This window comes from Lathamus discolor, chromosome 6 (assembly GCF_037157495.1).
Source record: "Lathamus discolor isolate bLatDis1 chromosome 6, bLatDis1.hap1, whole genome shotgun sequence".
Lineage (NCBI taxonomy): Eukaryota > Metazoa > Chordata > Aves > Psittaciformes > Psittacidae > Lathamus > Lathamus discolor.
Genome location: NC_088889.1, coordinates 28,405,551 through 28,432,433, shown reverse-complemented (window position 1 = coordinate 28,432,433; position 26,883 = coordinate 28,405,551). Strand labels below are relative to the sequence as shown.

General features: G+C 35.7%; 1 protein-coding gene across 4 annotated transcripts; it reads left to right on the top strand.

The window, feature by feature from the left end:
• The first annotated feature begins 376 nt into the window (after positions 1-376).
• AK7 (adenylate kinase 7) lies at positions 377-26,883 on the top strand. Of its 4 annotated transcripts, XM_065683916.1 has the most exons (18): positions 377-463; positions 1,011-1,190; positions 2,295-2,403; positions 3,890-3,984; positions 4,938-5,048; positions 8,804-8,887; positions 9,494-9,582; positions 10,123-10,213; positions 11,614-11,691; positions 12,376-12,525; positions 13,752-13,880; positions 14,184-14,334; positions 15,891-16,019; positions 16,999-17,064; positions 17,860-18,057; positions 21,908-22,128; positions 25,479-25,637; positions 26,799-26,883. In XM_065683916.1, the coding sequence occupies exons 1-18, from the start codon at positions 377-379 to the stop codon at positions 26,832-26,834; spliced, it is 2,163 nt and encodes a 720-aa protein (XP_065539988.1). In that variant the 3' UTR covers positions 26,835-26,883. The 4 variants fall into 4 exon arrangements, with proteins under 4 accessions (XP_065539988.1, XP_065539985.1, XP_065539987.1 ...); XM_065683913.1 differs by lacking the exon at positions 17,860-18,057; XM_065683915.1 differs by lacking the exons at positions 1,011-1,190; positions 2,295-2,403; positions 17,860-18,057 and having other exon boundaries at positions 379-463.

Sequence of the window (26,883 nt, the reverse complement as noted above, 5' to 3'; positions counted from 1 at the left end):
CAGTTATATCCACATAACCACACCTATGATTTGTGAAAACCAATACATTTATGTGTTTATCACATCTACGAATTACCAACAAAGCCTCAAAGCCTGCCTCCTACCTGAAAGGTACATTTTGTCCTGCTCGGCGTTGGGAAATTGGGAAAAAAAGTCTCTAATTTATTGACTACCGCTATTGCTGTTTGTCAGACGAAATTAGGAACAAAAAGGGAGCGCACGCACACCTCAAGGGCCCGACCCGCGCTACCGGCGGCCCTGGCCCGCAGGGCAGGCCGCAGTGCCCGGCACCGCCACCGCCACTGCTACTGCTCGTACTGCGCAGCCGCTGCTGGTCGCGCAGCAACGGTCCGCGTCCCCGGCACAGGTTGTGGCGATGTCGGAGTCAGCGGAGGAGCCGCTGCAGGGCCGGCGGGTCTTCCTCAACCATCTTGACTCTTACTGCGGCCGCAGCATCGGCGAGGTGACTGTGGGGGGCGGTTTCTCACTCAGCGGTCGCTGCCTGAGTCGCCACCGCCCTCCTGCCTGCCCCAGCCCTTGGCGAGGAGCGCTCACCTGTCCCTCGGCTGATAGTGCAGCAGGAAGCTGTGGGTGGCCTCCAGGGTGGCTGGGATCACCTAAAATAGCTGCTAAGGAGATGGACTGGGGGCAAGAAGGGATTAAAAGGAGGAGAAAAATGAGAGTTAGGGGCAGGAGATGTGGATAAACCAAGTCGGGAGGCCTCAGGCAACAGCTGATAGCTGTGGAGAGAGAACAGACCTCTGAGATAACACCAGCCTGAGAGGAGTCAGGCTGTGAAGAAGAGACATCCAGGGACTCCTTTGACTTTGAGGTGTAGGACATAAGTCATTACATATGGGGCTGAGGAGTCCCTAACGTTTTCCTGTTCAGTGGAAAGTTGTGTTACCTACAACAGGATCAGGGCTAGCTGGTACCTTCCCAAGATCATGAGAAGCTGTGTAGGGTTCAATATATATTTACATACAAGTGTATGTCTTGTATAATTGCAGTATTTATCCACATGTGTTGTTGGGGCATCACTTGAAAGCATAGAAGATGAGGAGGAGGAAGAGGAAGATAATTCGGCTGCTGAAGTTTCTAGTAGGCCAAAGGAGGGAGTCTACCGAATAGTGGGTACCCTTTCTAAACCAGAGAATACTAAACCAAGTTTTGCAGAGGAAATTTATTCAGTAAGTGTTTTACTTCAGATTGCTATTAGACAATATTAGAAATCCTGACATGAAATAAGTAATGTAAAATGGCCTGCATTAATTAACCAGTATTTTGTTGCTTCTGGCAGCTGTACACATGTATTTTGTTTCTTCTGCTTCCTCCATGCTGTTGTCTTCTCTCTGATAGGTCTGATACAGCAAATTGTAAAAGGAGGGAACTCAGACTCAAAGTAGACTTTTTAGAAAAGATAGTTACAGACAGGACATCATCCATACTTGTGATCCGCGGATCTGCTCTTTTTTCCCTCAGAACACACAGCTCAAGTATCTCTTGTCTCTTCCGTGTCTTTTATCACTGTTTTAAAGGTAGTGGTGCTGGAACCAAAGTTAGTGTCCCCCTTCTTATTTCTTCACTGAAATCAGCTTTCACTAGCAGCTAATTATTCTGAATACTTAGATCTTTTTATAAAGATATGTCCAGAGTTCAGTTAACTGAAAGAGACTTGCTTTTAAGAATGTAATTGCTTATTACTTGATTTAGTTTTCTGAAACTAAACTTGCCTCTGTCTCAAATTGAACATCCAGAATCTCTTCAAAGATTTGAAAAATATTGGTTTAAACCTCTATACAGTTGAGCTGTTCAATCATTAATTTATGGCTGGTGGAATTTAATCTTAATCATTGCTCTTGCCCAAAGTGTTTGTTGAACTTGCTCAAGTGATGCAAGGAATACAACAAAAATGACAGGATGCAATTTTGCAAGTAAATAGACTTTTTTTTTTTTATGTCTTCTCCATTCTGCCACCTTGTTTAGAATGACTATAAAAGTTATTTTTTTGATACTCACAATTGCACTGAAAATATGAATCCTGAAATAGCAGTAAAAATTGTATATCTTCTTGAACTATATTAATGTGTACTGTAAATTAGAAGTTTCAGCATTTAATTTACATTTCATCACTTTATTTGTAAAATTTGATACGTGTCTTATGAATTATTCTGACATCCTAGTGTTAGAAAAATACATTCTACCAGTAAATTAAACTTGAACAGAAAGAAATTTTGGATTTTTCCCCCCCTTTTTTTTACTTAATGACAGATAATAACAATCTTTTTCCCCAGGTGTCTTCTCGAGAAGAGCTCTTAAGCCACTTGCTTGAGTGTGAGATTGTTTTGTATAATATCACTGAGGATGCAAACCAAATAGAGGAAGCAATATGGGCTGCTTCTGGTTAGTATAGCTATCAACTATAACAGAAAGCTTGTTGCTGTTGTCCGGGGTTTAGCAGTAGCAGTCATTTCTTTCTCCTTCTTAGTAGCTGGTACAGCACTGTGTTTTTGACTTTCGGCCTGGGAACAGAGCTGGTAACACCGATGGTTTTAGTTACTGCTCAAATGTTTAGACTGGCCATAGGACTTTGTGAGTCTCATGCTCTGCCAGGGAGGAGGGGAAGTCAGGAGGAAGCAGAGACAGGACACCTGACCCAAACTAGCCAAAGAGATATTCCATACCACAGCACATCATGGCCTGGAGGTAACTGGGAGTTACCCAGAAGGGCACTCTCTTCTCGGTCAGGCTCATTTCAGCAGGTGGTATCGTATTCTCTTCCCTTGTTATTTCTCTTATCATTATTATCATTGGTCATAGCAGCAGTGATTTGTGTTATACCTTAGTTACTGGGCTGTTCTTATCTCAGCCCTTGGGAGTTACAGTCTTTCGATTCTCCCCATCCCTCCGGGAGGGGAAGAAAAGAAGGGGGGGGGGGGGTGGAATTGAAACTGTGTGGCTGTTTAAACCACGACAGCTATACAGCCATCAAAATTTACCATAAATGTGTAATGAAATTCTTTGGGATTTAGGGTTTACTGTAGTATGAAACTGGGTTCCTTGAGGAAGAAATGCCACAGGAATTGTTCAGTTAGTTAGCAAGGAACCATGGAATTCACACTAGCATTCATAAGGTAGAAAAGCTGTCATGGAATGCTCCAACAAATAATATATCTGTATAGGCAATTATTTCCCTAAATAACTATAAACTATCATCTATTTACATTGGGAGGTGGATAGAATATTTGCTCCTGTGATATTCAAATAATGTTTTGATATTTTATGTAATTATTTTAAAAATATTTTTACTTAGAAGTCCAATAAAAAGTACTGCTAATGGTCTTTCAGGGTCTTTCTCCTGATTGTTATATCCAATTTCTAATGATTATCTGGAATCTTTTTATGGTGACAGCGCAATATTATTCTTTATATGCTAGTTAAGCTAAATGATGCTTTCCTGTTTGTAGCATAAATACTTGAATAACATCATAAGTTACACAAACCACATTTAATTATTTTGCTTTAAATTTAAGTTTAATTCTGCAGTTTTTATATTTCAGTCATGAAAAAACCCCACACTTTTCTTTTAGTACCTTAGTAGTCAATAAACATTAATAGTTCGTTTCTTCCCCTAACACCACACCCAATATGTAGCTTTTTGTAAGTTATGTTTATTTACAGTAATTTGATTCTTTATTACCATTATTTTTCAATTTTTTTCTCTCCTGATTATTTTATACCAGCCCAAATAAAGAGTATTTGCTTAAAAATACATATCCCAATGAACATTATGGTGTAAATGTCTATCCAGGACCTTTATGTAAAAGCAAAAATACAGTTTGAGAAATACAGTTCAAAATAAATGAAAAACTTTTCTTTCATTTAACAGCCCTACATATGGAAATAGAACATTTTACAACACAAAAGTTATTCATCCTCGTTTCAACAATAATGAGCTGGGCAAAAAGCAAACCCCCTGACCCGGTAAGTAATATGAAAACTTGAATTATTTTTTTTAACTGAATATTTCCATTAAATAGAAAATATGCATTAAATTACATTAAACAAAATATTTAATATGTACTTCAACAATAGCAAATGAATCTAGTGTCAGCAGGTGTGTTTTTTCTCATGATCCTTTTGCTCTGAACTTACTGCCAAAATTGTTAAATTTACTCTGTTGGACAATTTAAATTTTTTAATTTATTTTGTCACTGGTAAGGTACTGGAATGGGTTGCTCAGGGAAGCTGTGAATGCTCTGTCCCTGGCGGTGCTCAAGGCCAGGTTGGACAGAGCCTTGGGTGACACAGTTTAGTGTGAGGTGTCCCTGCCCATGGCAGGCAGGTTGGAACTAGATGATCTTAAGGTCCTTTCCAACTCTTAACTATTCTATGATTCTATGATTCTAAGAAGTTTAGGCACTAGGCTACGATGATATAGGCAGGCATTAGGAACTGCTTGGAGAAGACATTAAAGCTATGTTAACCACAATATGCCTTCAGTCATGAAAAAAGCCCCTATTTACTACATATTTGATGAAATACATATTTAAATTAGTGTATGGAGAGATAAATAGATACATCTTTATATTATAAGTATCATCAGGAGCCATGGGGGATGCTTTGTAGTATGCTGTTGCAGTTCTCAAATTTACTGTTACAGAAATAGTTTTTCAAGCTTGTGTAATGCTATATATAGAATTAAAATTCATGTTTCTTAAAGTATAAATAGTAGTTTAAAATCTTACTGTGAAAACTGAACTATTGAAGCTTTCAAAATGTTGAACCTCAAGTATCAGAATCAGAAATTTTAAGAATTTAAATTAAACCAAAGTTAAAACAGATTTTAAAACTATTTTGAAGAACTTATTTTGACCATTTAGTCTTTTAAAAATTTACCTACAACATGTATAGCAGCTACATTTTTTCCTTTGCAGGAAGATCCTGAGATTGCTTTTACTGATGAAGATTATCGCAGGAGAAGAGCTCATCCAAACTTTACAGATCACATAAATGCTGAAAAACTCATTCTCAAACTTGGGAAGACTGTATGTAAAAATTGTTTATATAAAAATAGGTTGGTCTTCTTACAGACAGCATTAGCTTAGTAAAGGAAATTATCAACAATTTGAATATTTAAGAGTATTTTATTCTGTTATACGGATATGGATATCATCAATATCGGTAACATCAATTATTAATAAAATATCAAGTACAGAGAATATTATAATGTCATTTGAAACATAAGTGTCTGTATAATACAAATCCCAAATTCTGTCTTTATTCTTTAGGTAATAAGTAAATCATGCTAATTTCATTTAAAAAATATATTGTTTCATTGGTTGTATCAGAGAGAAAGCTGAGGCCTCTCTGGGGAAAGACTTGAGGATGAAAGAATGTAGACGGAAGGGATATTAGTGTAGTTTTAAAGGAAAGCAGCATCATTAAATATGAGCAAGTTATGTTAATATTATGTTTCATCTGAATACTTGGAAGATGTTCTGGCCACACCTAGCATGTTCCTGGATAGTTTGTGCTCTTGGATCAGAAGGCTTGTTGACTTTTATTCCACCCTATAATTGACTTTAAATTCATGGCTATAGAGCTGACTTGGAGTATCTAGAATATGTGTTATTACTTCTTATGTGTTTTAAAATCACTTCATTTAGCTTCATTTGTTTCAATCAGATTAGACTCTTAATCTTGCCAGAGAACAGACCATGCCTCTCTTTGTATTTAAGAGCCATTATTGAATACATACCTCAGACTGTGGTTCACAACTCAGGAAAAGTGATGCTGTTGCTATTAACAATGGAGTGTTGTAGAGGTCAGGAAAGAAAACTGGAAGACGATGAAATGCACTGTATGATGAAGGTGTCATTTGGTCATTCTCTTTGTGGGGTAGCAGTCTCCCAAAATAAATACAATTTAGTGTCCATTGTAGAAATTTAGCGGCTAATTATAGAAGGGCGAAAACCCCTTTAGTCAGATTTGATTACACACTTGTCATCTTATGCCCTGCTGAGAAAATTGCACTAGAAATTGCATTTTATTCTAACATGGATTTAATAGTGCAGAATGCCATACAGAATGTCAGTAAAATTTGGTAAATAGTTTTACTTTTACTGTGCTAACTTGAAGTTTTAAGCCTACAGAATAACTTTCATGCTTGTAGTATTAAAAACATGAAGATTATAAAGAGCCTCTGCCAAACCTCTCAATAACTTCTGCCACCTGTAACACCCAGATGAACCACTGACTCAGTTTTTATGACAAGTCCAAAGCAGTGAGTCACTAGTAACAAAGTTATTAAAGTAATTAGCTTCTAAATGTTTGTCAGGGTGGAATGTCTGTTGAGAAGACCCTGGAACGATATACAACAATTTGAATATTTTCACTACATACTTCTTGTCAGCCTTTCAAAGGAGCCCTTTTCCTCCAGAACTCCAGGGACAGCATCAACTGGTATCATTGTCTCTATTTATTTTCCGTCAGCATTTTGGAACAGGAGGGCTCCAAAGCATGTGTTCATCCTGGCAGATCAACATTAGCTTCCTGTGATGGCTGGTGACTTTTGGATGATGATTTTTACACATTTTGAAGTTCAGTGGCATATGGGGAATATGCCATGTGTTAAACAGATGACAGTGTCCCTGCAAAGAGCTCAACAGGGTTCAGCAGCCTTCTTAGCCATATAGAGATCTTGCTCTTCTTGCTAGAAGTTTCTTAGCCCTGGTATCTGTTCATACTGCAGTTCAAAGGCTGTTGCTGCTTAAAGCAAGATTTCACCCCTCTTGAGTTAGTGTATCTCCCACAGATTTTGCTCAAAATTCAGCAAGAGTTATGAGCTAGAAGTCTTTGCTCTTTACCACTAGCAATTCTTTACCTTTGTGGCAGAGCATTCAGGCTATGTAGCTTTTCTCTGAACTCACTGACTCTGGGGTCATGCAAAATTCAGAATCCTTGGAGAAACATTTGCCTACCACAGCCAGAAGAGCTTTTCATCTCCCAGCTCTGTTCTCAGTGCAACCACAGTTCCTGTATCCATTAATTTACACCTGTTTCCCTCTTCAAACATTTTATTTGAATAAAACAAGCAAACGTGAAGCAACCAAAGCAACCAAAGCCTAGAACTGATTATGATAGCTAGAATGTGACATCTGGTGGCTTTAATGAATATTACACAGGAACTTGAACTCATGACTAAACATACTGCATGTAACTGGAGCTTGCCTAGTAATTGGCTTATTTTTTAAATTCCGTATATCCAAGTCATCTCAAGTAGTATCTTCTCATATGTGACTTGAGACCCTAAATAAATACTTTTAGAGGAACTGAACCTGTTTCAGAGCTTTGTATTTCAGTGAAGTATAGCACTCAGTGCCAAACTGGTTTGTCTCCACAACTGGCTACTGCAGAAGCTCCTGCAAGGTAAATAGAATACAATCCTTTGTGTTACATTCTTCTTAAGCGAGATGAGGAATAGTACTTCCTGTGCTTTCGCAAGAGGCAGACTTTCCTGCTGGGAGATGGAAATTCTCCGGGGGCATGTTTGCAGTCTGCCCAGAGCAATCGTGGGAGATACTGCTCTTCGGGCACAAACTGTGTCATAGTATTGCCCAAGCAAACTAAGTGTGGGAGCTCTTATGCAATCTGTAATGTTTTCTAATTTTAATGTTTCCTGTGATTGGTAACAACCTGTTAAGAGGTTAACAACTGAGTTAAGATAGTTTTTATTACAGTTTTATTTTTGAGTAGGGAGATAAAAACACATAAGCAGATACAATATACTGATGTTTTAACTTGTCTTCCCTCTCTATGATGCTTTGCTTGCATAAAGATTGACTGACATCGTTCTTAGTTTCATGTTTCTGAACCAGTATAAAATAACAAAAGATGCTTTTTTTTTTTTTTTTTTTTAAAAAAAAAGGAAGTCTCAAATCTGGGCATTTATTCCCTCTGCTGGTAAATACAGATTCTTTTACATAGTTATGTAGATAGACAATGTCTAGGGCCTTCACAACATGAGAATTATTTAATAATTTTGTTTCACCTTTAAAATTCCAAAGTGACTGGTCCTAATTAAAAATATTTTCTTGAACATTCTTCTCCTTAAGATGATTTAAAAAACCTTTTCTCTTTTTCTCTTCCCCCCCCCCCCCCCCCCCCCCCCCCCCCGCCTTGTGTAACCATCCTTAACACTGATCGAAGCAGTAACATTATATGTAAACAGACAGGACAGGCAAATTTGTTACATTATGCAACAATGGTCAGCAAAAAGTGTGTGGTTTGATCATGGTGTGTGGCTAGGAAAACACTTAGTTCATGGATTTGTTTTTTTTTAATTTTATATCAAAATGAAAGTAAAACAATTGTAAAATCATCATTCCAGCATTTCCCACATCTTTAGGCAGTCAAAGGCAAATATAATGCAATTAGAAAAAGCTTCAATGAATTTCAGAATTATTTTTCTTGGAAACAGGAAGCAGAAGCATGAGTTATCCTGTTCACTTTACTGATTTACATAACTTTCAATATTTTTAGCACAATATGTTTTTTAGAAATTCAGTTCAAACATAGATCAATTCTGATGGGGCAATGCTTGTGTTTTGAAGGAAACCTTAGCAATATGACTTACAAAACTACAGGATATGCAACAGTTGAGTGAGCTACAAATTTTAAGTGATACAATTTACACACTCTGTATTCTCATTACACAAGTACTCTTGTTTCAGGGTAAGCAAGCGTCCCGTTTGCAGCACCATATTTTTATTAAAACTTTCTTGTTGATTTTACTTCACAGAACAAACATAAATTTTCAACTTACATTATTGCCTCAGGACATCAATATGGAGCTGGGGAAGGAGTCTTGCACTACTTTTTTAAGGTAGACATCCAGCTATTTTTGAAGGTTCATTTAATTTCTAGGGGGAAACCACACTGGATTAATGCATTTTTAGTAGCTTTGGTATCATAAGCTTAATACTTTTGTAAACAAAACTGATGATTTGATCCACTTGAAGCATTTTATCTACAGTGGAAGTGTTTCCCACTTTTTTGGGTCTATATAAATTTTTTTAGTTTTTTCTATAGTTTTTTAATAGTATCTGCATATGTACTTTACAGTGAGAAGGTATCTGTCATATTAATGGAAACAGGAAAAATTTCTTTCTTCTCAACATTTTATTATCTTTTTTCCCCAAGTATTTCCTTTATTTGGGATACAAAATAAAATGTGTCAAGATCAAAAAATATTTGAATAAAAGCAAACATTTTATATTCTATTAAAAAAAAAAAAGTTCATTGTTTTTAGTAGGCTGCCAGTGTGTATTTCTCAAGAATTCTTTCCTTACTGCAGTTCCATTAATAATTCAAGAAACTGAACTTTAAATCCTGAATATGCAGATTTGCCTAGTAAACAAATGCTCCTTTTTCTACCTGTAGTTAAAAATAACCTTTTTCTCCACACGTTGCTCTCTATTTGTATTTTCAGAGAGGTTGGCTTAGTGAGACACCTGCAGTACCCATTTTTGGGGATGGAAGCAATTTTATTCCAACCATTCATGTTCTTGATTTAGCAGCGTAAGTAAAAAAAAAAAAAAAAAAAAAAAATCCCTGGACAATAACTACTACACAGCTAGATGACAAATCCAAATCTACTAAAGAGTACTGTTGCTTTTATGCAGTAGGTTTAAGAGCATTCTTTGGCCTTTCTGACTGAGTCAGAGACTTAAGTTTCTTTAGTACTAGACCTGCTACTAGACATAGACTTATGGAAACCTTATCTGACTGTTGCACTAGTACTAAGGTTTTAAGAAATGACTAGCAGTAATCCATTCAGAGCATGATCCTAGTTCACTAGCACAGAACTAGAAATGGATCATGGGCTCTACAACAGGCTAAATTAGTATCTTCAACAGATGTTGCTTTTTATCCTTTAAACTTCTTTCCAAATTCCAAATAAAATATCTAGCTGTGCTTCTTTGTTAAGGAAAATATGTGCTCTGAAAAGTTCTGCAAGATTTTAGAAACTCTTTGTACTGTTTTTGAAAAACATTGAACAACGAAAGCCCAGTATGCTTCTCCAACTACCAGCCCTGACTGTGCTTGCTAATGTTTCAGAGTGTTACAGAATGTAGCAGACCACAGGCCCAAGTCTCGTTACATCCTTGCAGTAGATGGATCTGTGCACACTCTGGAAGAATTAGTAAAGGTAAGAGATTTGATTCTTCCTTTCCTTTTTTTTTTTTTTTTTTTTTTTTCTGGATATCTTCAAGGTTTTAGAAAATATACATTTTACTAAAGTAGTGGTTCCTAGGTCTTCCTGAATTATCTTGTGTAATGACATAAACAATATTTTTAAATCCATTGAGTCTTTTGTCTTTCGAACAAAATAAATTATTTGGACCTGAATTTGCAGAATTAACTCTTGCAGTATTATTGTTAACCTAAGGAGAAATTTTATATAAGAAAGTTATGGGATTCACAGTACTGTAATTAGATACTGAAAGTCTTTAAGCTTTTTTTTTTATTATAATAAATGAAAGAACACACAGATACATATGATCTATTTGGGAGCAGTCTGTGTGAATTTTGTAAAATAATTTCCAAGAAATACTTTCCAAAAAGTACTTTGAAATACATTGGAAACCTCCTGAAGTTCTTTAATGTGGATAGCAAATATGGATTAGGGGGAACAAGCTGATGTAGTCTTCCCAAAGACTTTCAAAGTAGTCTTTCACCAAAAGCTGTTGAGAAGCAGCTAGGCACCCTAAGAAAAGCGGTTGGGTGCTTTCATGGATATGTGATTGTTTACAAATGGGAAATAGAGGGCAGGAGTCAATGGACAGTTCCTGTTGAGACAGGAAGTGCCCAGTAGAGAGAGTGCTGCAGAGAGCTACCTTGGCAGGAAGCTGTACCATCCAAGCTACATGGGAGAGAAATGCCTTGAGAAGTTACTTAAATGCACAGTAGCTATTTGTAGTTTAGGAATTCTCTGAGCTGAAAATAGTTGAAGATTAGAAGAGTATTTGGAAGGAGCATCCTACCTGCTTTTCCCCAAAAAAGTGGTAAATGCTCTATCCCTGGCAGTGTTCAAAGGCCGAGTTGGACAGAGGCTTGCATGACATGGTCTAGGGTGAGGCATCCCTGCCCATGGCAGGGGGGTTGAAACTAGATGATCTTAAGGTCCATTACAACCCTAACCATCCTATGAATCTATGATTCTTACTTTTGTTCACTAATGTCTGCTAATTGACATCATTTGAGACAGAATGCTGGAATATATGTAGATTTGATCTGTTACTCTATATCAATTTTTTCAATTTTCTGGAATCTTTTGGGCTGCAGTTTTGTGTTGTGGGATTTTGTTGCTTGTTTAGTTTTGTTTTGTTTAATTGCAAGTACTAAAAAGGAAGTGGTATATAGCAAAACAAAGCTGTTTAAACCTACATTGAAGTTAATATACTGTTCTTTGATCTATTTCAAGTCAGTATACTGATTTTTCAGGTATTAGTGTAACATGAAATTTAAAGCATGTTTTATATGCAGAAATACTGTTCAATTTTTTTCTAAGAATTTGATTTGATAACTGTATTTTTCTTTTCCTGATAGTGTATCAGTAAAAATGTTGGAACAGGAAGAACTGAGAAGATTCCAACAGAAGATGCATTCCTGAGCAAAGGCTTAACAGTCAGTACTTCCCTTCTTTTTATTACTTAAGGAAAGCATAAGTATAATAACATGAAATATAGATTATTTTTTTTTATTTTACCAGAAAAATTAAGCTCTAAAACATGCGTAAAAATACATAAAGTGGGTTTAACTCATATCTTAACCATCATAGAAGAGATTATTTTCAGGATTTACAGCCTGATTTAAAAAAGCACTGAGCATACTAGAGCATTCTAACAAAACCTACACAAAATGATAAAAAGTAAGAAAACAAAACAAAAAAAAAGAGTTAATATTGAGGTGCCACTGAGGTTGATGAACACAGCATACATAAATTATCTTGTATTCATCTAGTTATCTGGAATAAACTGTTCATAGGAGAAATAAACAAATTACAACCTGGATAGTTTGAAGATGGTACTTAGCAAATTTATGAAAGAGGTTATTCCCTGCAATTATATGAAATCTTTGCATTGTACAGAATGATTGTTTAATGTTTCATGTTCTAATAGTTCATGAGAAAATATTCATATTTTTAAAAAGCTTAAAATGTCTATTTGGCTTTGTGCACAAAACTTTTTTCCTTATGCTTTAATTCTTTCCATTCTCACCCCTCCATTCTGGTCTTTAGTTTAAGCTAACTGTGTTCTTTTTAACAGGCATAGCTTAAGCCTGTAAATAAACGTAGCTTTGCTCCCTTAGCAAATGCATCTGGATATGTTGCTTGTCAACCTGCGTATGGAATCTGGGCTTGTGAAAGAGTCTTTCAACATTAAGTGGGTTGCTCAGGAGGGACTGGTGGAGAACATTGAGCAAATTGTCAAGGAATACAAGCAAAGGCGAGGATTACTGGTAATGGTTTGGTGTATGCTATTTCAATGCATCTTTCTTTTCTTTTCAACAGAAATGTCTATATAAAATGGTTATATAAACACAAGCTTTAACTTCTTTAAGTAAAAATACATGAAGGACTGATACAGCTTAGTGAAAATTTAATGAACTAGTTAAAAAAAAAAAGAGGTAATAGTCATTAAAACAATAATTCGTAAGTTTTCTTTCTTTTATGCCTGAAACTGAAACCCTGTAAATGCAAATAAGCTTCCTGATGGAGGAGATGCTGTTGTGAAACCAGTTTCTGCATGCAATATATGGCATATTTTTGTCCAAGAACACAATAAGTGTATCTTTTATTTAGACTTTTTTATAATAGTCAGTAGTTAGGTGAGTATTTTGTGTCCTTCATTATATTTAGTGAGCCAGGATATTCAACTGCAATGAATTTTGCCCTGCTGTGTTGCTTAATGTTCTGAGCAATTTTGCTGTTCCCTGTATTAGCATAACATTTAGAATTTCCGTATTAAAATGTACAGGGAAGGTTATTAAAAGGTCCAGAAAAAGGCTGGCATGCCTGCACATATGTCTTGATATGATCAAGCTGTTCAGCATGTATAAATCACATTCAAACTTTGAACAGAAGTTTAGGAAAATACTACTACAATTGCTTAATGTTATTCATTAAAAGTGCTTGTTTACCTCTGGAAGGAATATCAGGTCAGTGGCTGGGTTAAACTGCTCCATCTGACTACATATGCATCTAATTAAAAAAAGAATCAGTGCAAAATATAGATATACAAGTGGATCTGAAATTTCTGAGGTCAAAATAACCATTGTAATGACAGAAACTCCATTTCAGCTGGGAAACACAGCTATGGCACATGTATAGTAGAGTGTCCATGACCTTATTCCAGAATTTACTGTGTCCTATTTATAGGGTTGTGTTTCATCTCTTTTGATCATACAAACACTAATAATGCCCCCACAAAACAGTCTGTGAGTCTACTAAATAGAAGCATACTTTTTCTCCAATGATAACATCATACATTTAAATTAATTGTGTTCCTCAAAGCCTGTGGATGATGCAAGAGATATTCAGTGAGAAATATGCAAATTAATAAAACTAAAATATATTTTCTGTTTTAATTATATTTCCCATTAGTTATAGTAAAAAAGATTGTTCTTTTACATAAAAACATCCCTATTGTTTCAATGATGTTATATCTTTACCCTTTTTTTTCCAGTCTCTCAAAATTTTCATTCATGGTCCTCCTGGGGTTGGCAAATCTACCATTGCTGAAGAACTCTGCAAACACTACAAGCTACATCACATTAAATCAAAAGATGTGATTTCTGAAGCAATAGCAAATCTGGTGTGTTGCTGTTTTCTAGTATTACTAGTATTTCAATTTCTGTGACTTAAAATGGTATAGCATAATTCAGAAATTAGTTTTAATTCTATTATTTTAAAATGGAAATCTATTTTGACATTCTGATCACCTCTGGAGAGGGCATTACATTCTTTCAAGAGACTGAAGGTTGTTCAGTGTCTCACTGTCCAGGAGCTTACATAAAATGAATTGTTTAATATTTTTTTTCTTTTACTACATCTTTGTATAAAACAAATTTGGGTACAGAATTTCTGAGCCTATTCTTATTTCTGTTCTTGTTGTCAGGAAGAAATTGTGGCTCCTAAAGAACTAGACACTGACAATGTGGGAGAGGAGGGAGAGGGACATGATGGTGAGGAAGAGGAGCGGGGTGAAAATGTAGAAGAGGCACAGGAGTTATTAGATGCAATAGAAGAAAACATGGAGCAGAATGCAGGTAGGAAGCACGAAGTACTAAGATGGGATTTACGTAGCTAGTGCAACCCTATCCAATGGAAAATCAGGAAATAAATTTGTGCTTTAGAACTTTTACTTCCTATTATAAGCAAGAATCATGCCCTGTCCATTTGTATGTATCTGTACCCTATTTAAAAATCAAATACAGTATAATTACACTATGTAAATTGTATCTTAAAAGTGGTATATTTTTAAAACACTGTGGTGTTTTTTTAGTTGTAGAACTTCCATCTTTCTATTTTTTTATACATTTTATGTTATTATTTTTAGCCTATAACTTGATATGTAAGTAACAATGATATACTCAGAAGCATAAAATTCTTGGCTGGATTTTAATAACATGTTTTCTTCTTGGAACAAGGAACATAATTTATATAAAGGTTGGTGAATAATATCTTTATCAAATTTGTAAAGAAATATTCTAGTAAGAAAAATAATTAGGGCACTGTCATACGAGCTTGTGGTGGGTTTTGAGTACTTTATACCTCATTTTGGCCATCTCTACAGTGTAATTAGTTGAATCCTGTAAATTAATGTTATTAATCCTGTAATTAGTGAATCCTGTAAACAATTTTAATGCCTGTAGATTGAAAAAGGTCTAAAAAAATTGCCATTACAGGAAAGTACTAATTCTCATCTATATATTAATAAAATCATGTAGGTTTGGACTTAGGGCTTAACATTTTCCATGTGTTATAAAGTGATGCCCCTTAAAAGCGCATTCTACCATTGAAGGTTTACCTCATTTGGATCTTGTGTAACTCTAAAGCAATGAATTTGTAACACACCCAGAAGCTTTAGGAATGAGATCTATGGCAGCATCAGCTCTGCATGTCTTGATTTGTTGTTAAAAGTAGTAATGCCTTTCAAAGTAATAATATACTGTTATGATCACAAGGGTTTATAAATATTTAAGACTTTTAAAAGCCAAAGCAAAACAAAGTAGAAAACTGGAGACAATAGCAGCAAAAGGAGATAAAATCAGAGAGAAAAAACCCAAACTTTTTACTCCCACATATTTGTGCAACAATGTAAGCCAAGTTAATTGACCACTTCATATCTCAATCTATTCATCTGAAAATGAAACTTATAAAACCTATTTCATGCTTGTTTTGCAGGACTATCTTTAAGTCTTACTATTAATTGTAAACAGAAAATTATTTTTTTTGTCTCTTTTTTTTTTCTTTTTTTTTTTTTTGCTGCTCCTATTAAAATCTGATGGTATTATTTTAAAAACAAACAAAGAAGAAAAAACCCCACAACAAAACCAAAAATGCTATTGTCATGTTGAGTGTCTTCAAAGTTCTAATATTTATAACCTTGTAAATACAAATGTAATTTTATTTTGTAGCTATACTTTCATATTCCATAGATCGCTGACAACATGTAATATACAAACAGTAACTCAAATTACTTTTATTTGGGGGGGTGTCTAAATAGAAGTTTCTCCAATGAATGAATTAAAATGTTAGTAGAATAATTTCAGATATCTCTTTGCTATAAACTAAGTACCTATTAACCCACTTTGTGTCTTAGGTCAACTAGATGATGAGTATATTACTAAATTTATGAAGGACAAGCTCAAATCAATGCCTTGTAGGAATCAGGGATATGTTTTAGATGGGTTCCCAGAAACCTATGAACAGGCAAATGGCCTTTTTAATTGTAAGTACTGTTGCTTTTTTTTTTTTTCTATTGCTACTTTGTTTTTTATTGCTGCTAATACTGTCATCATTATTGTTCTCAGTGCCATATTAGTTGAAGTACATCAGCATTGCAGTGACTGCAACACAGAACACAAAACAAAACTGTTTTCATATGATGCTCAAAATGTAAGAAGGATTATAAAGCACCTTATTTAAATTAAGCGCAACATAGTTTTCATACTTTCCTGGTAAAGTGCTAAGTAAATGCACAGATGTGATGATACTTTCTTGTTCTGCAAAAACATTCATTCTACTCAAGCAAACTCTGAGGCAGAATTTCTTCATAATATTTAGAGGACTGCTTAATGAGGGGATCCAGCCAGAGCAGCAATATATGTTTTATGAGCCAGGTTAGAGTGGCTCTATTAGATCAGCTACGGTAGATACGACTTCAGAGGAGCTCTGTGACATACATTTCTAATTGTGAGCAACCACTGCCCATGCATTAGGACCAAGAATTATCTCCATGTGTAAATTACATTGTGAGATTTGAAGGAAAACAGAAAATAGTCTTATTCAGTTTAATCTGTTCGGCTGTAAATTACCATGCTCAGCTGATGGCAGAAACCATTGTAACCATAATACTGTAAAATATTTCTACTCACTGTTCTGTGCCTTGTCTGCATTCATGTCAGAACAATGTACTTTGCAAGGAGGAGAGGCCAGGGTCAGGACAGCAGTTTTAAAGTTGGACACATTTTAAAATTATATATGCATGTGCATATTCCGCAGTATAGGCAAACAACTGTGTCCCAGGGTAGAATTCTGTGGTGGCTGGCAGCATGAATTACATACTGAATCCTCTGTATGTTGATTGATTTCCAACAATTAGTATTGAATACGGACAAACCTGTGTTTGTACTGGGCACATTTTTAGGAAATATAATGATGCTATTGCTTCAGAATAAAATGTCAATTATTTCTTACTTTTGGTTTAGTGGAAAGTGAAGACGAACAAGGAGCAAAAAGCAAAATACCTAAATATGATACATTAATCACACCTGGTAAGTTTGATAGATTTCTTTTTAAATAAACTGAGGAGTTTTCAAATGCTGCTGCCACCAACGAGGAGTCTAAAATACACTCCATCTGTTCGTATTTAACACAGAATAAATATCTAATTCATGTAATGCTGCTGCCCTTTATTTGAAAGTGAACAATTAACCAGAAGGAACGTTTGGGTTCGGTTTGTGGGTATTTTATTCTCTTTGGTTGGTTTGTTGGTGTTTGGCTTTGAGGTTTTTTCTGTGAAAATGCCGTCAACTGTTGGCTGGTAACAATTATTATTTGTGAGTTTAAAAATCAAAAAAATATTAATTGTGAGATTAAAAATCAAAATACAGAGTGACAACTTTTGGTGACTTGACAGATAAGTGTGTTGTTAAATTTTCCAGTGTTACTTGCTGCATTCATAATATTATCTTTTTTTTCCCCCTCCTATTCTTATTGCATGTATTGGTTGTATGATAGCTTTCTCAGAAAATGTGGACAACACTGCATTGCTGTTCTTCAGGTTTTTGCGCTGCTTACTGGAGGATTAGTCTTGTTGATAGTGCTCAGAAACAATTTGGTGAAACTGGAGTATGTAGCTTCTTTATAGACATGTCTCTTAGTATTGTTAGATTGCTCTAACTGAAGAAGTGGAATATAAGCATTTGACAATTAAATTCTCTATAAAGATATACACAAGTCACATTAATTTATGTTGGATTATGTTTTAACATTTATTATTAAAATAAGTAAGAAAGATGAAAGACAATAAAAATCTATGGGCACTGATAATGTGCTCTTCTTCACAGAATTTGTTATTTCATTGACTGCATCTGATGAATTCCTTATAAACAGAATAATAAGTCTGCCAGAGAGCATTGTTGCTGGAACTCATTATACCCAGGACCGGTTCCTGCAAGCTTTGAATGTTTTCAGAGAGTTAAACACAGATGATAAGACTGTTCTCAACTATTTTGATGAAATTGAAATACATCCTCAGTTTATAGGTATGAAATAATAAAATTAGTAGATTATGCAACTGTACATATATAAACAATATTTTAATTATCATTTCAGTGTACATATGTATTTAATTATATACCTGCAAAAATATCTTTAATACTCATAAGGATTCTGAATTGTTTTCATACAATTAACTTGCTTGCTTTTTTTTTTTTTTTTTTTAAAGGGGTTTAATTGTTAATAATAATTTTCTGATTTAGGATCTGGCATCCTTTCAGACTGGAGTAATAGACTTATGGACTTTCAGTATTATTGTTGCTTATATTTTTTCTTTAGACTTATCTTCAGATGCCACGACAATATATGGTTAATCTGTAAATAATGAAGCACGAAAGAAAATGATTGGAAATTAAAGGTAGAAGGCTAGGACTGAATCTGTTTTGCATTATACCTGTGTGTGAAAAAATTTGTCTTCTCTACACACTATCTAGAAAATTGTGATCTCTGGGAAATCTTGAGGAGACTACTAACATCTGATTATTCAAAACCAGCAAGATCAGGATGACAGCAGTCTTCAGGAAAATTGTGGTGGTAGGGGTTTTTTTGAGTGGGAGAGGAAAAGGGAAGCAAGGAAAGAACAAAGGGAAGACCCCACATCTAAAATCAAACTGCTGATATTTGGAATGTCCATCTGAGATGACTTATGACAAGTTAATTGTTGAATAACCTCAGCCATAACTGATTTCCTAAGTTTTCCTATTTAATGTCAGTAATGGAAATTATCTTGAGAATAATACCATACATGTTAGGAAGTACAGAGGTGCAAAAAAGTAATGTGTTAGTATAATCATTCTAGAATTGAGGTAATTCTGCCGAAGAAAGTAAATGTAAGAAATGGTAAATATTAAGGCCTGATGCCATCAATTGGTCATATTCCTAGCTCACACACTTCTGGATATGCAAGTAGTAGCCCTGTCGAAGAGTGTCTTTTATTTTGGTGAGGACTATAAAGTGTATATTCTATGATAGAATGTTGCAGTATTTTCTGCTAAGAATTACACCAAAAGATTGCCCTTAAACTCTAGTCTATTCCAAATAAGGAAACACACTGGCCTACTAATTTTAATTACTGAGGTATCACAACTATGCTGTTCAGTGACTTTCAGATGATTTTCACATTCAGTTTATAGTGTTAATTCTCATCTTCAAAGAAGCATTGTCTTTAGGTCCTGTTTATCTCAGGAACTCCCTCTTTAACTATATTCATATCACCAATTTCTACCCTCTTAAGTATGCAAGCGTATAGCTTTCTGTTGTAAAATGGTAACAACAGATTATAAAGATAACTTCAGTGAGGAAACTTCAGCTCTGCCAATACCCCTCCATTCTAGCTGATGTTCCAGTTGGTTTATCAGATCCATAAAATTAAGTACAATCAGATTTAAGCAGAAAGCCACCTGCTTTCTCAGTCATATTTTGAAGGAACTTAGTGGGAAATGGTTAAAGAAATTTTGCCTGTTTTTTAAATATTGACTAAAAATAATCAAAATTTTCTTCTACCTTAATTTTAGAAAATCATAACATATGGCTTTATGGATTACTTTTATGACTATTTTTTCTGAGTTTGAAATATGATTAGTACAAAGGAGTGGGCTTCAAGATTCTGGAAATCCTACTTCGCTACAGTGACTCACTGCATAAAGTCTCCAAGTCAGTTATCTTGTGTCTTGTTTTTCTCATCTGGGGATGGTGATACAGACATATTAGATCATCTACAAAAAAACACGTTCAACTTTTAAAAGCAATTTCCTCTGAAGACCTTAATTTCTGAACTCCTTTTCTAGTGACCTTTCCTCTCAATTAGCATCAGTGCTAAACTAATTTTTTGTGTATGTATATGTATGTATATATATATATTTCTGAGGACACATGTAGTTAATTATGATTGCTGTAATATTTTCATTGTAACCTTGCTTGGCCATCTAAGAAAAAAAATGCAGTCCTTGAGACCTCAAATCCAATGCTGATAGCATTCTTAGCAATAATTTCAATGACTAGAAAAGTGGTTTGCTCTCTGATTTGTATATCCAGATGAAGCTAAAATTGCAGAAACAATGGACTGCTTGACATAGAAAATGTATTATTCATTGAATTTAGAATACTTCAGAAAGGATGTGATCCTGCCCTTCTGCTCTCTTGAGACAGTACTTGGAGTACTATGTGCAGTTCTGATGTCCTCAACATAAAAAGGACATGGAGCTGTTGGAGAAAGTCCAGAGGAGGGCCACGAGGATGATAAGGGTGCTACAGCACCTCATGTATGAAGACAGGCTGAGAAAGTTGAAAGTTCAGCCTGGAGAAGAGAAGGCTGAGTGGAGACCTCATTGCAGACCTTCCAGAATGTGAAGAGGGCCCACAAGGGTGCTAAGGGGGACTCTTTCTGCCGGGACTATAGTGAGAGGACAAGGGGCAATGAGTTCAAACTAAAACAGAGGAATTTCAGATTACCTATAAGGAGGAAGTTCTTTACTGTTAAGGTAGTGAGGCACTGGAGCAGGCTGCCCAAGTAAGTTGTGAATACTCCATCCCAGGCAGTGTTCAGGACCAGGCTGGACAGAGCCTTGGGCAACATGGTCTAGTGTGAGGTGTCCCTGCCTATGGCAGGGGGGGTGGAACTAGGTGATCTTAAAGTCATTTCCAACCCTAACCATTCAATGATTCCATAATTCAATTTTATTAGTGAATTTTTAAGAGGAAGCTGTAAAAGAAATTTTACCATGTAGAATTATGTTAGCTTTCTCCTCAATCTGTTAGCAGAGTTTGGACTTCAGGTCCAAATCACAAACACTTAAACTCTTGGAATAATGGTGTTAGCATTGGACAGCTGTCTTCTCTCTGAATTGATGGTTAGAAAGAAAGTGGAAGCATGCTTTGCCAACAGCGTTCAAAATAACTTCATAAAGCAAAGGACTGTGGAGTAGGGACTATTAGATTCTCATCTAAATGCTGGTTTCTAGCTGTTCTGGTTTTGCCCCTTTCTCTGCTTGCTCTCCATACCCATTTCTGTCCCTTTGGATCTCCAGTCCCTTAGCACTGAATCAGTCCTTTATTTCTGTTTTCTCTGGATACCTGAAATGCCCTCTTTTCCATGTACATTTCTATACCATTTCTGCCAGATGTTTCTTCACACTGAATGCATACAGAGCCCAGAAAGCCCTGGAACCACCCCCATTTTTCTGTTAGTTTGGGGTTTTTCCTTTTTTTCAAGTTTAATATGCAAGTAGCATCCAGCAATTAAAAGGCAGGAGGAATAAAACGAAAGAGCAGGTCTATGCTCCTACATGAAGTTACAGGTTCGTTTTGTAGCTATAACACAAAAGTAAAAGCTCAGCTAGAGATAGGCCTCTGTATTTGTAAATCCATATGAGTGAAAACTTTGGAGTTTGTTGCCAAGTCTTAACAACTTATTGTGTAACCTAAGGGGAAGATGAGGTCAAGAGCTCGTGGTTTTATGCACCTGGATAAGTTGATCTAAGACTGGTGACAGAAACATCTCTGATAATTGAATGACCTCATTTTCAAGATTCAAAATTTAGCCAAGCTGCAACTGATAAACACAACAGTTGTAAAAATTACTTTAAACTATTTCTACCTTACTCCATATTGAAAAGACAAACTATTTTAGTTGAAATTAGTAAAGAAAATCAGATGTAGAAAACTTAAATTAAAAATTATGTATAGCAAAAAGATGACATTTATAAGAAACTGAAAACATCTTATACCTGAAAATTTAAACAACGTGAACACTATATATTTTTAGGTCTTGCAGTTATTTACTAATGTCCATTGATAACTTACGAAATCCTTGACAAATTCTCTTGTATTATTTAAAAGATGTAGCCAAACTTGAAGACCCTGAGAACAGGTTTATTGTAAAAGAGATCATCAAAGAAATCGGGGAACCTCGCAATTATGGTTTGACAGATGAAGAAAAGGCGGAATTAGAACGCCAAGCAGCAGAGGAACGCCTTGTCAAAGAAGCTCAAGAAAAAGCTGAACAGGAGCGTAAAGAAGCTGAGGAAAGGGCTGAAAGGATGGCAAACTGGGAAGAGTGGGTAGGTTAATACATATTTTGGAGGAAACCATTATTATTTACGTGTATTAGATTGCTTCCAGTGATGTCAGAACTTAAAGGTTAACATTAAGTTAGCTAAACTGCTTGGTGGACTTGTTCAAATTCTAACAATTGGTAGCAATCTGTGTCTGCCTCAGATGGTGACCATAGAAGTGAACAATGGTTTGTTTGGGCAACAGTCTGTGAAGTACTGTTTAGAGTTGCCAAAACCAGATGAAACTGGGGGAAAGGTAATTCTGGCAGGGAGAGATCACAACCACCAACTCATAGACCACCTACCCCAAAAGATTATCCTGCTCAAAAGATTAAGGAAGTGGAAATCTTAAAAGTTGTATTGAGGTGAGTATTAACCTACTTGTTATGCAAGTTTTAGCTAATCATAGAATAATACTATATATATATTAGAAGATTGACTATGTCAATATTTGGTGTATACTTAATTGTGATTTGAGAGCATTGGTGTGCTAGCTTTGTGGAATTACCGCCTAGAACCCATCTCTGCAGACACAAAATAAATACCTTGACCCTGTGTCTTTACTGGCTTCTTGCACACCTGGTGAAAGAACCCAGATTTGGGACACACCAGCACTTTGTTATGTAAATACACTTGAAAAGCGTGACATAAATTCTATAGTTCCTGATTTCATACTTTAGATTTGGGTTAAAACTCTCTTCACAGTGCATTTTGAGGCCCAGCCTAAAGAATATAGTCTCTTTTTGATTACAAGCATAGCATTTTTTTGGCAAGTTTGTATCAGCATGTCTTTAAAATACTTTCATGAAAGTGTTGCAGATTATCTTAAGTTTTACTGAATCTTTCTGTATTTTGTGCTTGTTTGTGAAACAACTATAAGAACATCTTGATTTAAGAAGTTAGGCTTGATGTTAACATTATGTTAGCATTTATTAACCAATGATGTATGGGTTGCTGTGCTGCTTGAAATACGATGCTGCGTTGCTTGAAGTCCCTATTCTCTGGATCATGTTAGCCTTAGCCCTTATTCTGTAGACCATAACCAGAGCACCTAGAGTCTATTGTACATAGGATGAGTTATTTGACAACCTGGCGAGGCAGAAATCTAGCTGGCCAATTTGGCAACAAAACTTAATTTTAAGGTGTTCTGAAGTGAACTGCCTTCACTATAATACTAAAAAACACACCCACAGATTGAGAAGACCCTTGCCCAGGGGAAGACCCTTCCTCTGTGCAAGCATAGTAACAGAAGAGAATAGCACAGAAAATATTGTAAATATATGTGAATCACTAACCAATCATTGTGACTGGGAGTGTACTAACTTGTAATTTTTGTGTATAAATGTAACGACGAAATCAGCATGGGGTGTGCTTGATTTGTGGAAATTCCACCTAGCACCCAGCGTTGCAATAAAAAAGTGCCTGCTTATCTGCTTCATGTAGTTGAGTTCTTCATTCCCTGGCTAACAATACCTTGCTGCTGTGCTGTAGCTCTTTTATTTTACCCTTCAAAAATAGCTACTGTAATCAATAGTGATTTCCCATAGCCAGTCTTCTAGGACTGCATCTGCTCACCTTACATCTAAGCAGCTGCACAAGTCTTAATTATCATGCCTTCCAAACTAGATTTTTAACTCAACACTGATCAGTATGGCAGTCTGCAATGCAGAAAGGTTTCTCATCCTGGGACAGAAACACCTTTGAGAGCTGAGTCATCAGTTCAGGGAGGACTACCTGATAAAGTCTGAAGAATGCTTTTTGTTTGCTAATACTTTACTAAGTACTTGGTATTTAAGGTACTTGACCTCCCAGGATTTTCACATGATGCTGTGTCCTTATTTACTTTGCCACACCTAAGGACATTTTAGGTAAATAATGTAAAATGCATACTCTAAGAATGTTCTTGTTCACACCTGAAATCAGATTGTTTCACCAGAAAGGTAGTTCTTCTGTTGTCATCTTTTAGAGCTATTTAAAGACGAACTGATCATTCCATAGGGAAATCTTTTCTTTATATTTGAATGCCCATGCACACCTATAGGGAAATAATGGCCTGAAATTTCTCGCTTTTAAAGATTTGCTCTGATGTTGGCTTGTAAATAAGTTCTCTTTGTTACCTCTAGGCTTATTTACAGTTCATTCAATACTAAAAGCATTTTGTACTCCCCCTGAACTTGTTTAAAACAGTAGTAAGGGCAGTTAACACATTTTTAGATATGTTCAGTCCAAAGCCATCTAACTTTCAAAAGAAGTTAGATGTTTATTCAAAGCTAAAGTAGGTACTTAAATGTATGCTTAGGTTTATCCTTTTAAATAGGCAGATGCTCAGGAAATCTAAGCAACTTTTCATTTGCTCTATGATAGACTGTAGATTAGCTGCTGTCTCTAAGTAGTGGCCAAAGACCACTTGCAGGATTTATTCAGTAGTACTCCTGGATTGAGTGAATAAGTAAATATCTTTTCCAGACATTGGTATATCAGTTTTAACTGAACATAGCTTTTGTGTTATACCTTGAGTATATAAAAGCAAACTTCAAAGTATCATTCGCTTGCTGTATGTATAGATGACTCAAGCTACTGATGAATAAAATGAGTGAAGAGTGGACAATAAAAATGGTTTTGAGTAATCTTCTGGACACAACTACTGCAAGTATGCATGCTGTCAAGTGCTATTAAACGAAAGAAAGAAAAACTTGCAGCAGTTTCATTGCCCCACCCTTTCTCCTTTTTGAGTGTAGTCATTGTATTTGACTTAACCAGAATTTAGGAATAAATTTAGCTGATGTGAACAGATGTAATTCACTGTGATTTTGGTCTATTTAACTCTCTGTCCGTGCCCCCCCACCCCCTTAAAAACTGACATAAATTAAATAAAACCAAAACAAAGCAAAGAAACCAAACCCAAAACAAGCAAACAAAAAACCCAGCAAATTTTATAGTTATTTAGTCAGGGCTCTCTTCTGAGCAAAAAAAATCATCCTCCCCCTTTCATTCAAAGAACCCTAAATAAATGCTCTGCATTTGTAATAGTATAGTGTATTCCAACCATTTTGCCAAATACCTTACAGAAACAGGACTACAGGGAGACTTCAGAATAAAGATCCTTTTAAGTGTTATAGAGAGAAAAGTAAAATAATTTTACTAAGATTATTTCAGTTTTCATTTTGTTTAATTCTTTGTCCTCAGTGTGCCATGTGCTCTAATAAACAGTTCATAGTTTATCCTGCCAAGTAGCACATTTTAAAGTTCTATCACAGCCTCTATTTTTATCTCTAGCCCACCATTATTATTTAATCAAGTGCTGTTTTTAAAACGTTATAAACCTTATCCTTTATTATTTTATTCACTATTTGAAGAATAAACATCTGGAGGAAGTGAAAAGACAAGAGCAAGAGTTATTGGAGGCCCAGTCTGTTCCACTACGAAACTATTTAATGAGGAATGTCATGCCAATGCTTATGCAAGGGATAAATGAATGCTGTAGGATCAGGCCAGATGATCCAGTTGATTTTCTGGTAAGAAGATTACACCATATTTCTTAAATATATTTGAATATTCATAGAGACCCAAAGAATCTCTGTTAATATAAGGACTGAAAATCTTTTTCCCCACAGTCACGATAAACATTAATTAAGGGTTTGGATCTGTAGTTCTGGTGAGCAGTAATTATTGTGAAAATGGAAAAAAACAGCAACTACTCTTTATAGGATTAGTTGATACTGTGTATCAAGTAAGGACACAATCCAGCTTTGCTAAACAGTGATAGGACAAGAATCACTACCAGAATCTCTTTGGCATGTGTACTCTGCATCTCTTAGGGACTCTGCCAGTTCTGCTGTGACATAGAGACCAGAAAGCAGGATATCACTCTCTATCTACCCTCTAGAAAGGATAAACCCCTCTAGGCACAACAGAGCACATTATTGAAATAATAAATTGAAGCCCTTTGGTAGTTCCCTTTGCAATACACAGATAACTTAATGAGTAAATCCTAGAAGATATCTACTGAATAATTCCAGTTGCAAAGGACCTCAAGAAATTAAATACTTCAGGTCTCGCCAGAAAGCAGGGTGGGTCAGAATTGCATTCAGACAAGAATTCAGATGTTGCTAAGTTATTGCTGTACCGCTGTTCTTCCTGCACATTCTAAGGAAGTTCTTAACAAGCTCTCACTGTTTTGATGAAATGTTTTATTAACCAAGCAAAAGCTTAAAATGAAATGCTGTGTGCCACTGCAGGCAATAAGGAATGTTCAGTTGTTTTCATGTTTTTGCTTGCTGATGAGTGCCAACTACCTGTAGCTCTAGGAGCATGAAATCTTCCTTACCAAATGCGTAACTTTTCAAGATCAAGTATCATCTACTTTCCTGTGTCCAGAAATCAGTCCCTTGGCTGCTCTCTTGGATTCTCCATGACAAATACTGTCATAATGGGCTCACTTCCTTCTTTTGCTCACAATAGAGATGGGATGACTGCTACCAAGAGGGACAAGGAGGTGGATGTTATTTGTGGGGTGTGAGGTTTCTTTCACATGTCTGCCAGAAATTACATTTTAGAGCCATTTAATACTTTCTGCAGTGTTGTGTAAAGTGATGTTATCCACTATATTTTTGTTGTGTTGCATGAATTTTAGAATTGGAGACTTGAAAATAACTTGGAAACTCTTCTGTTTGTAGGCAGAATATCTCTTCAAGAACAGCCCTGATATTTAATGAGATGAACGTTCACTCCTGTCAGATGTAGAAATTGTGAAATAGAAAA

Coding starts and splice junctions, on each gene's coding strand:
- AK7 (XM_065683916.1), top strand. CDS start 377: ATGTCGGAGTCAGCGGAGGAGCCGCTGCAGGGCCGGCGGGTCTTCCTC. Junction 9,583..10,122: donor CATGTTCTTGATTTAGCAGC/GTAAGTAAAAAA, acceptor CTAATGTTTCAG/AGTGTTACAGAATGTAGCAG. Junction 25,638..26,798: donor ATGATCCAGTTGATTTTCTG/GTAAGAAGATTA, acceptor TTCTGTTTGTAG/GCAGAATATCTCTTCAAGAA.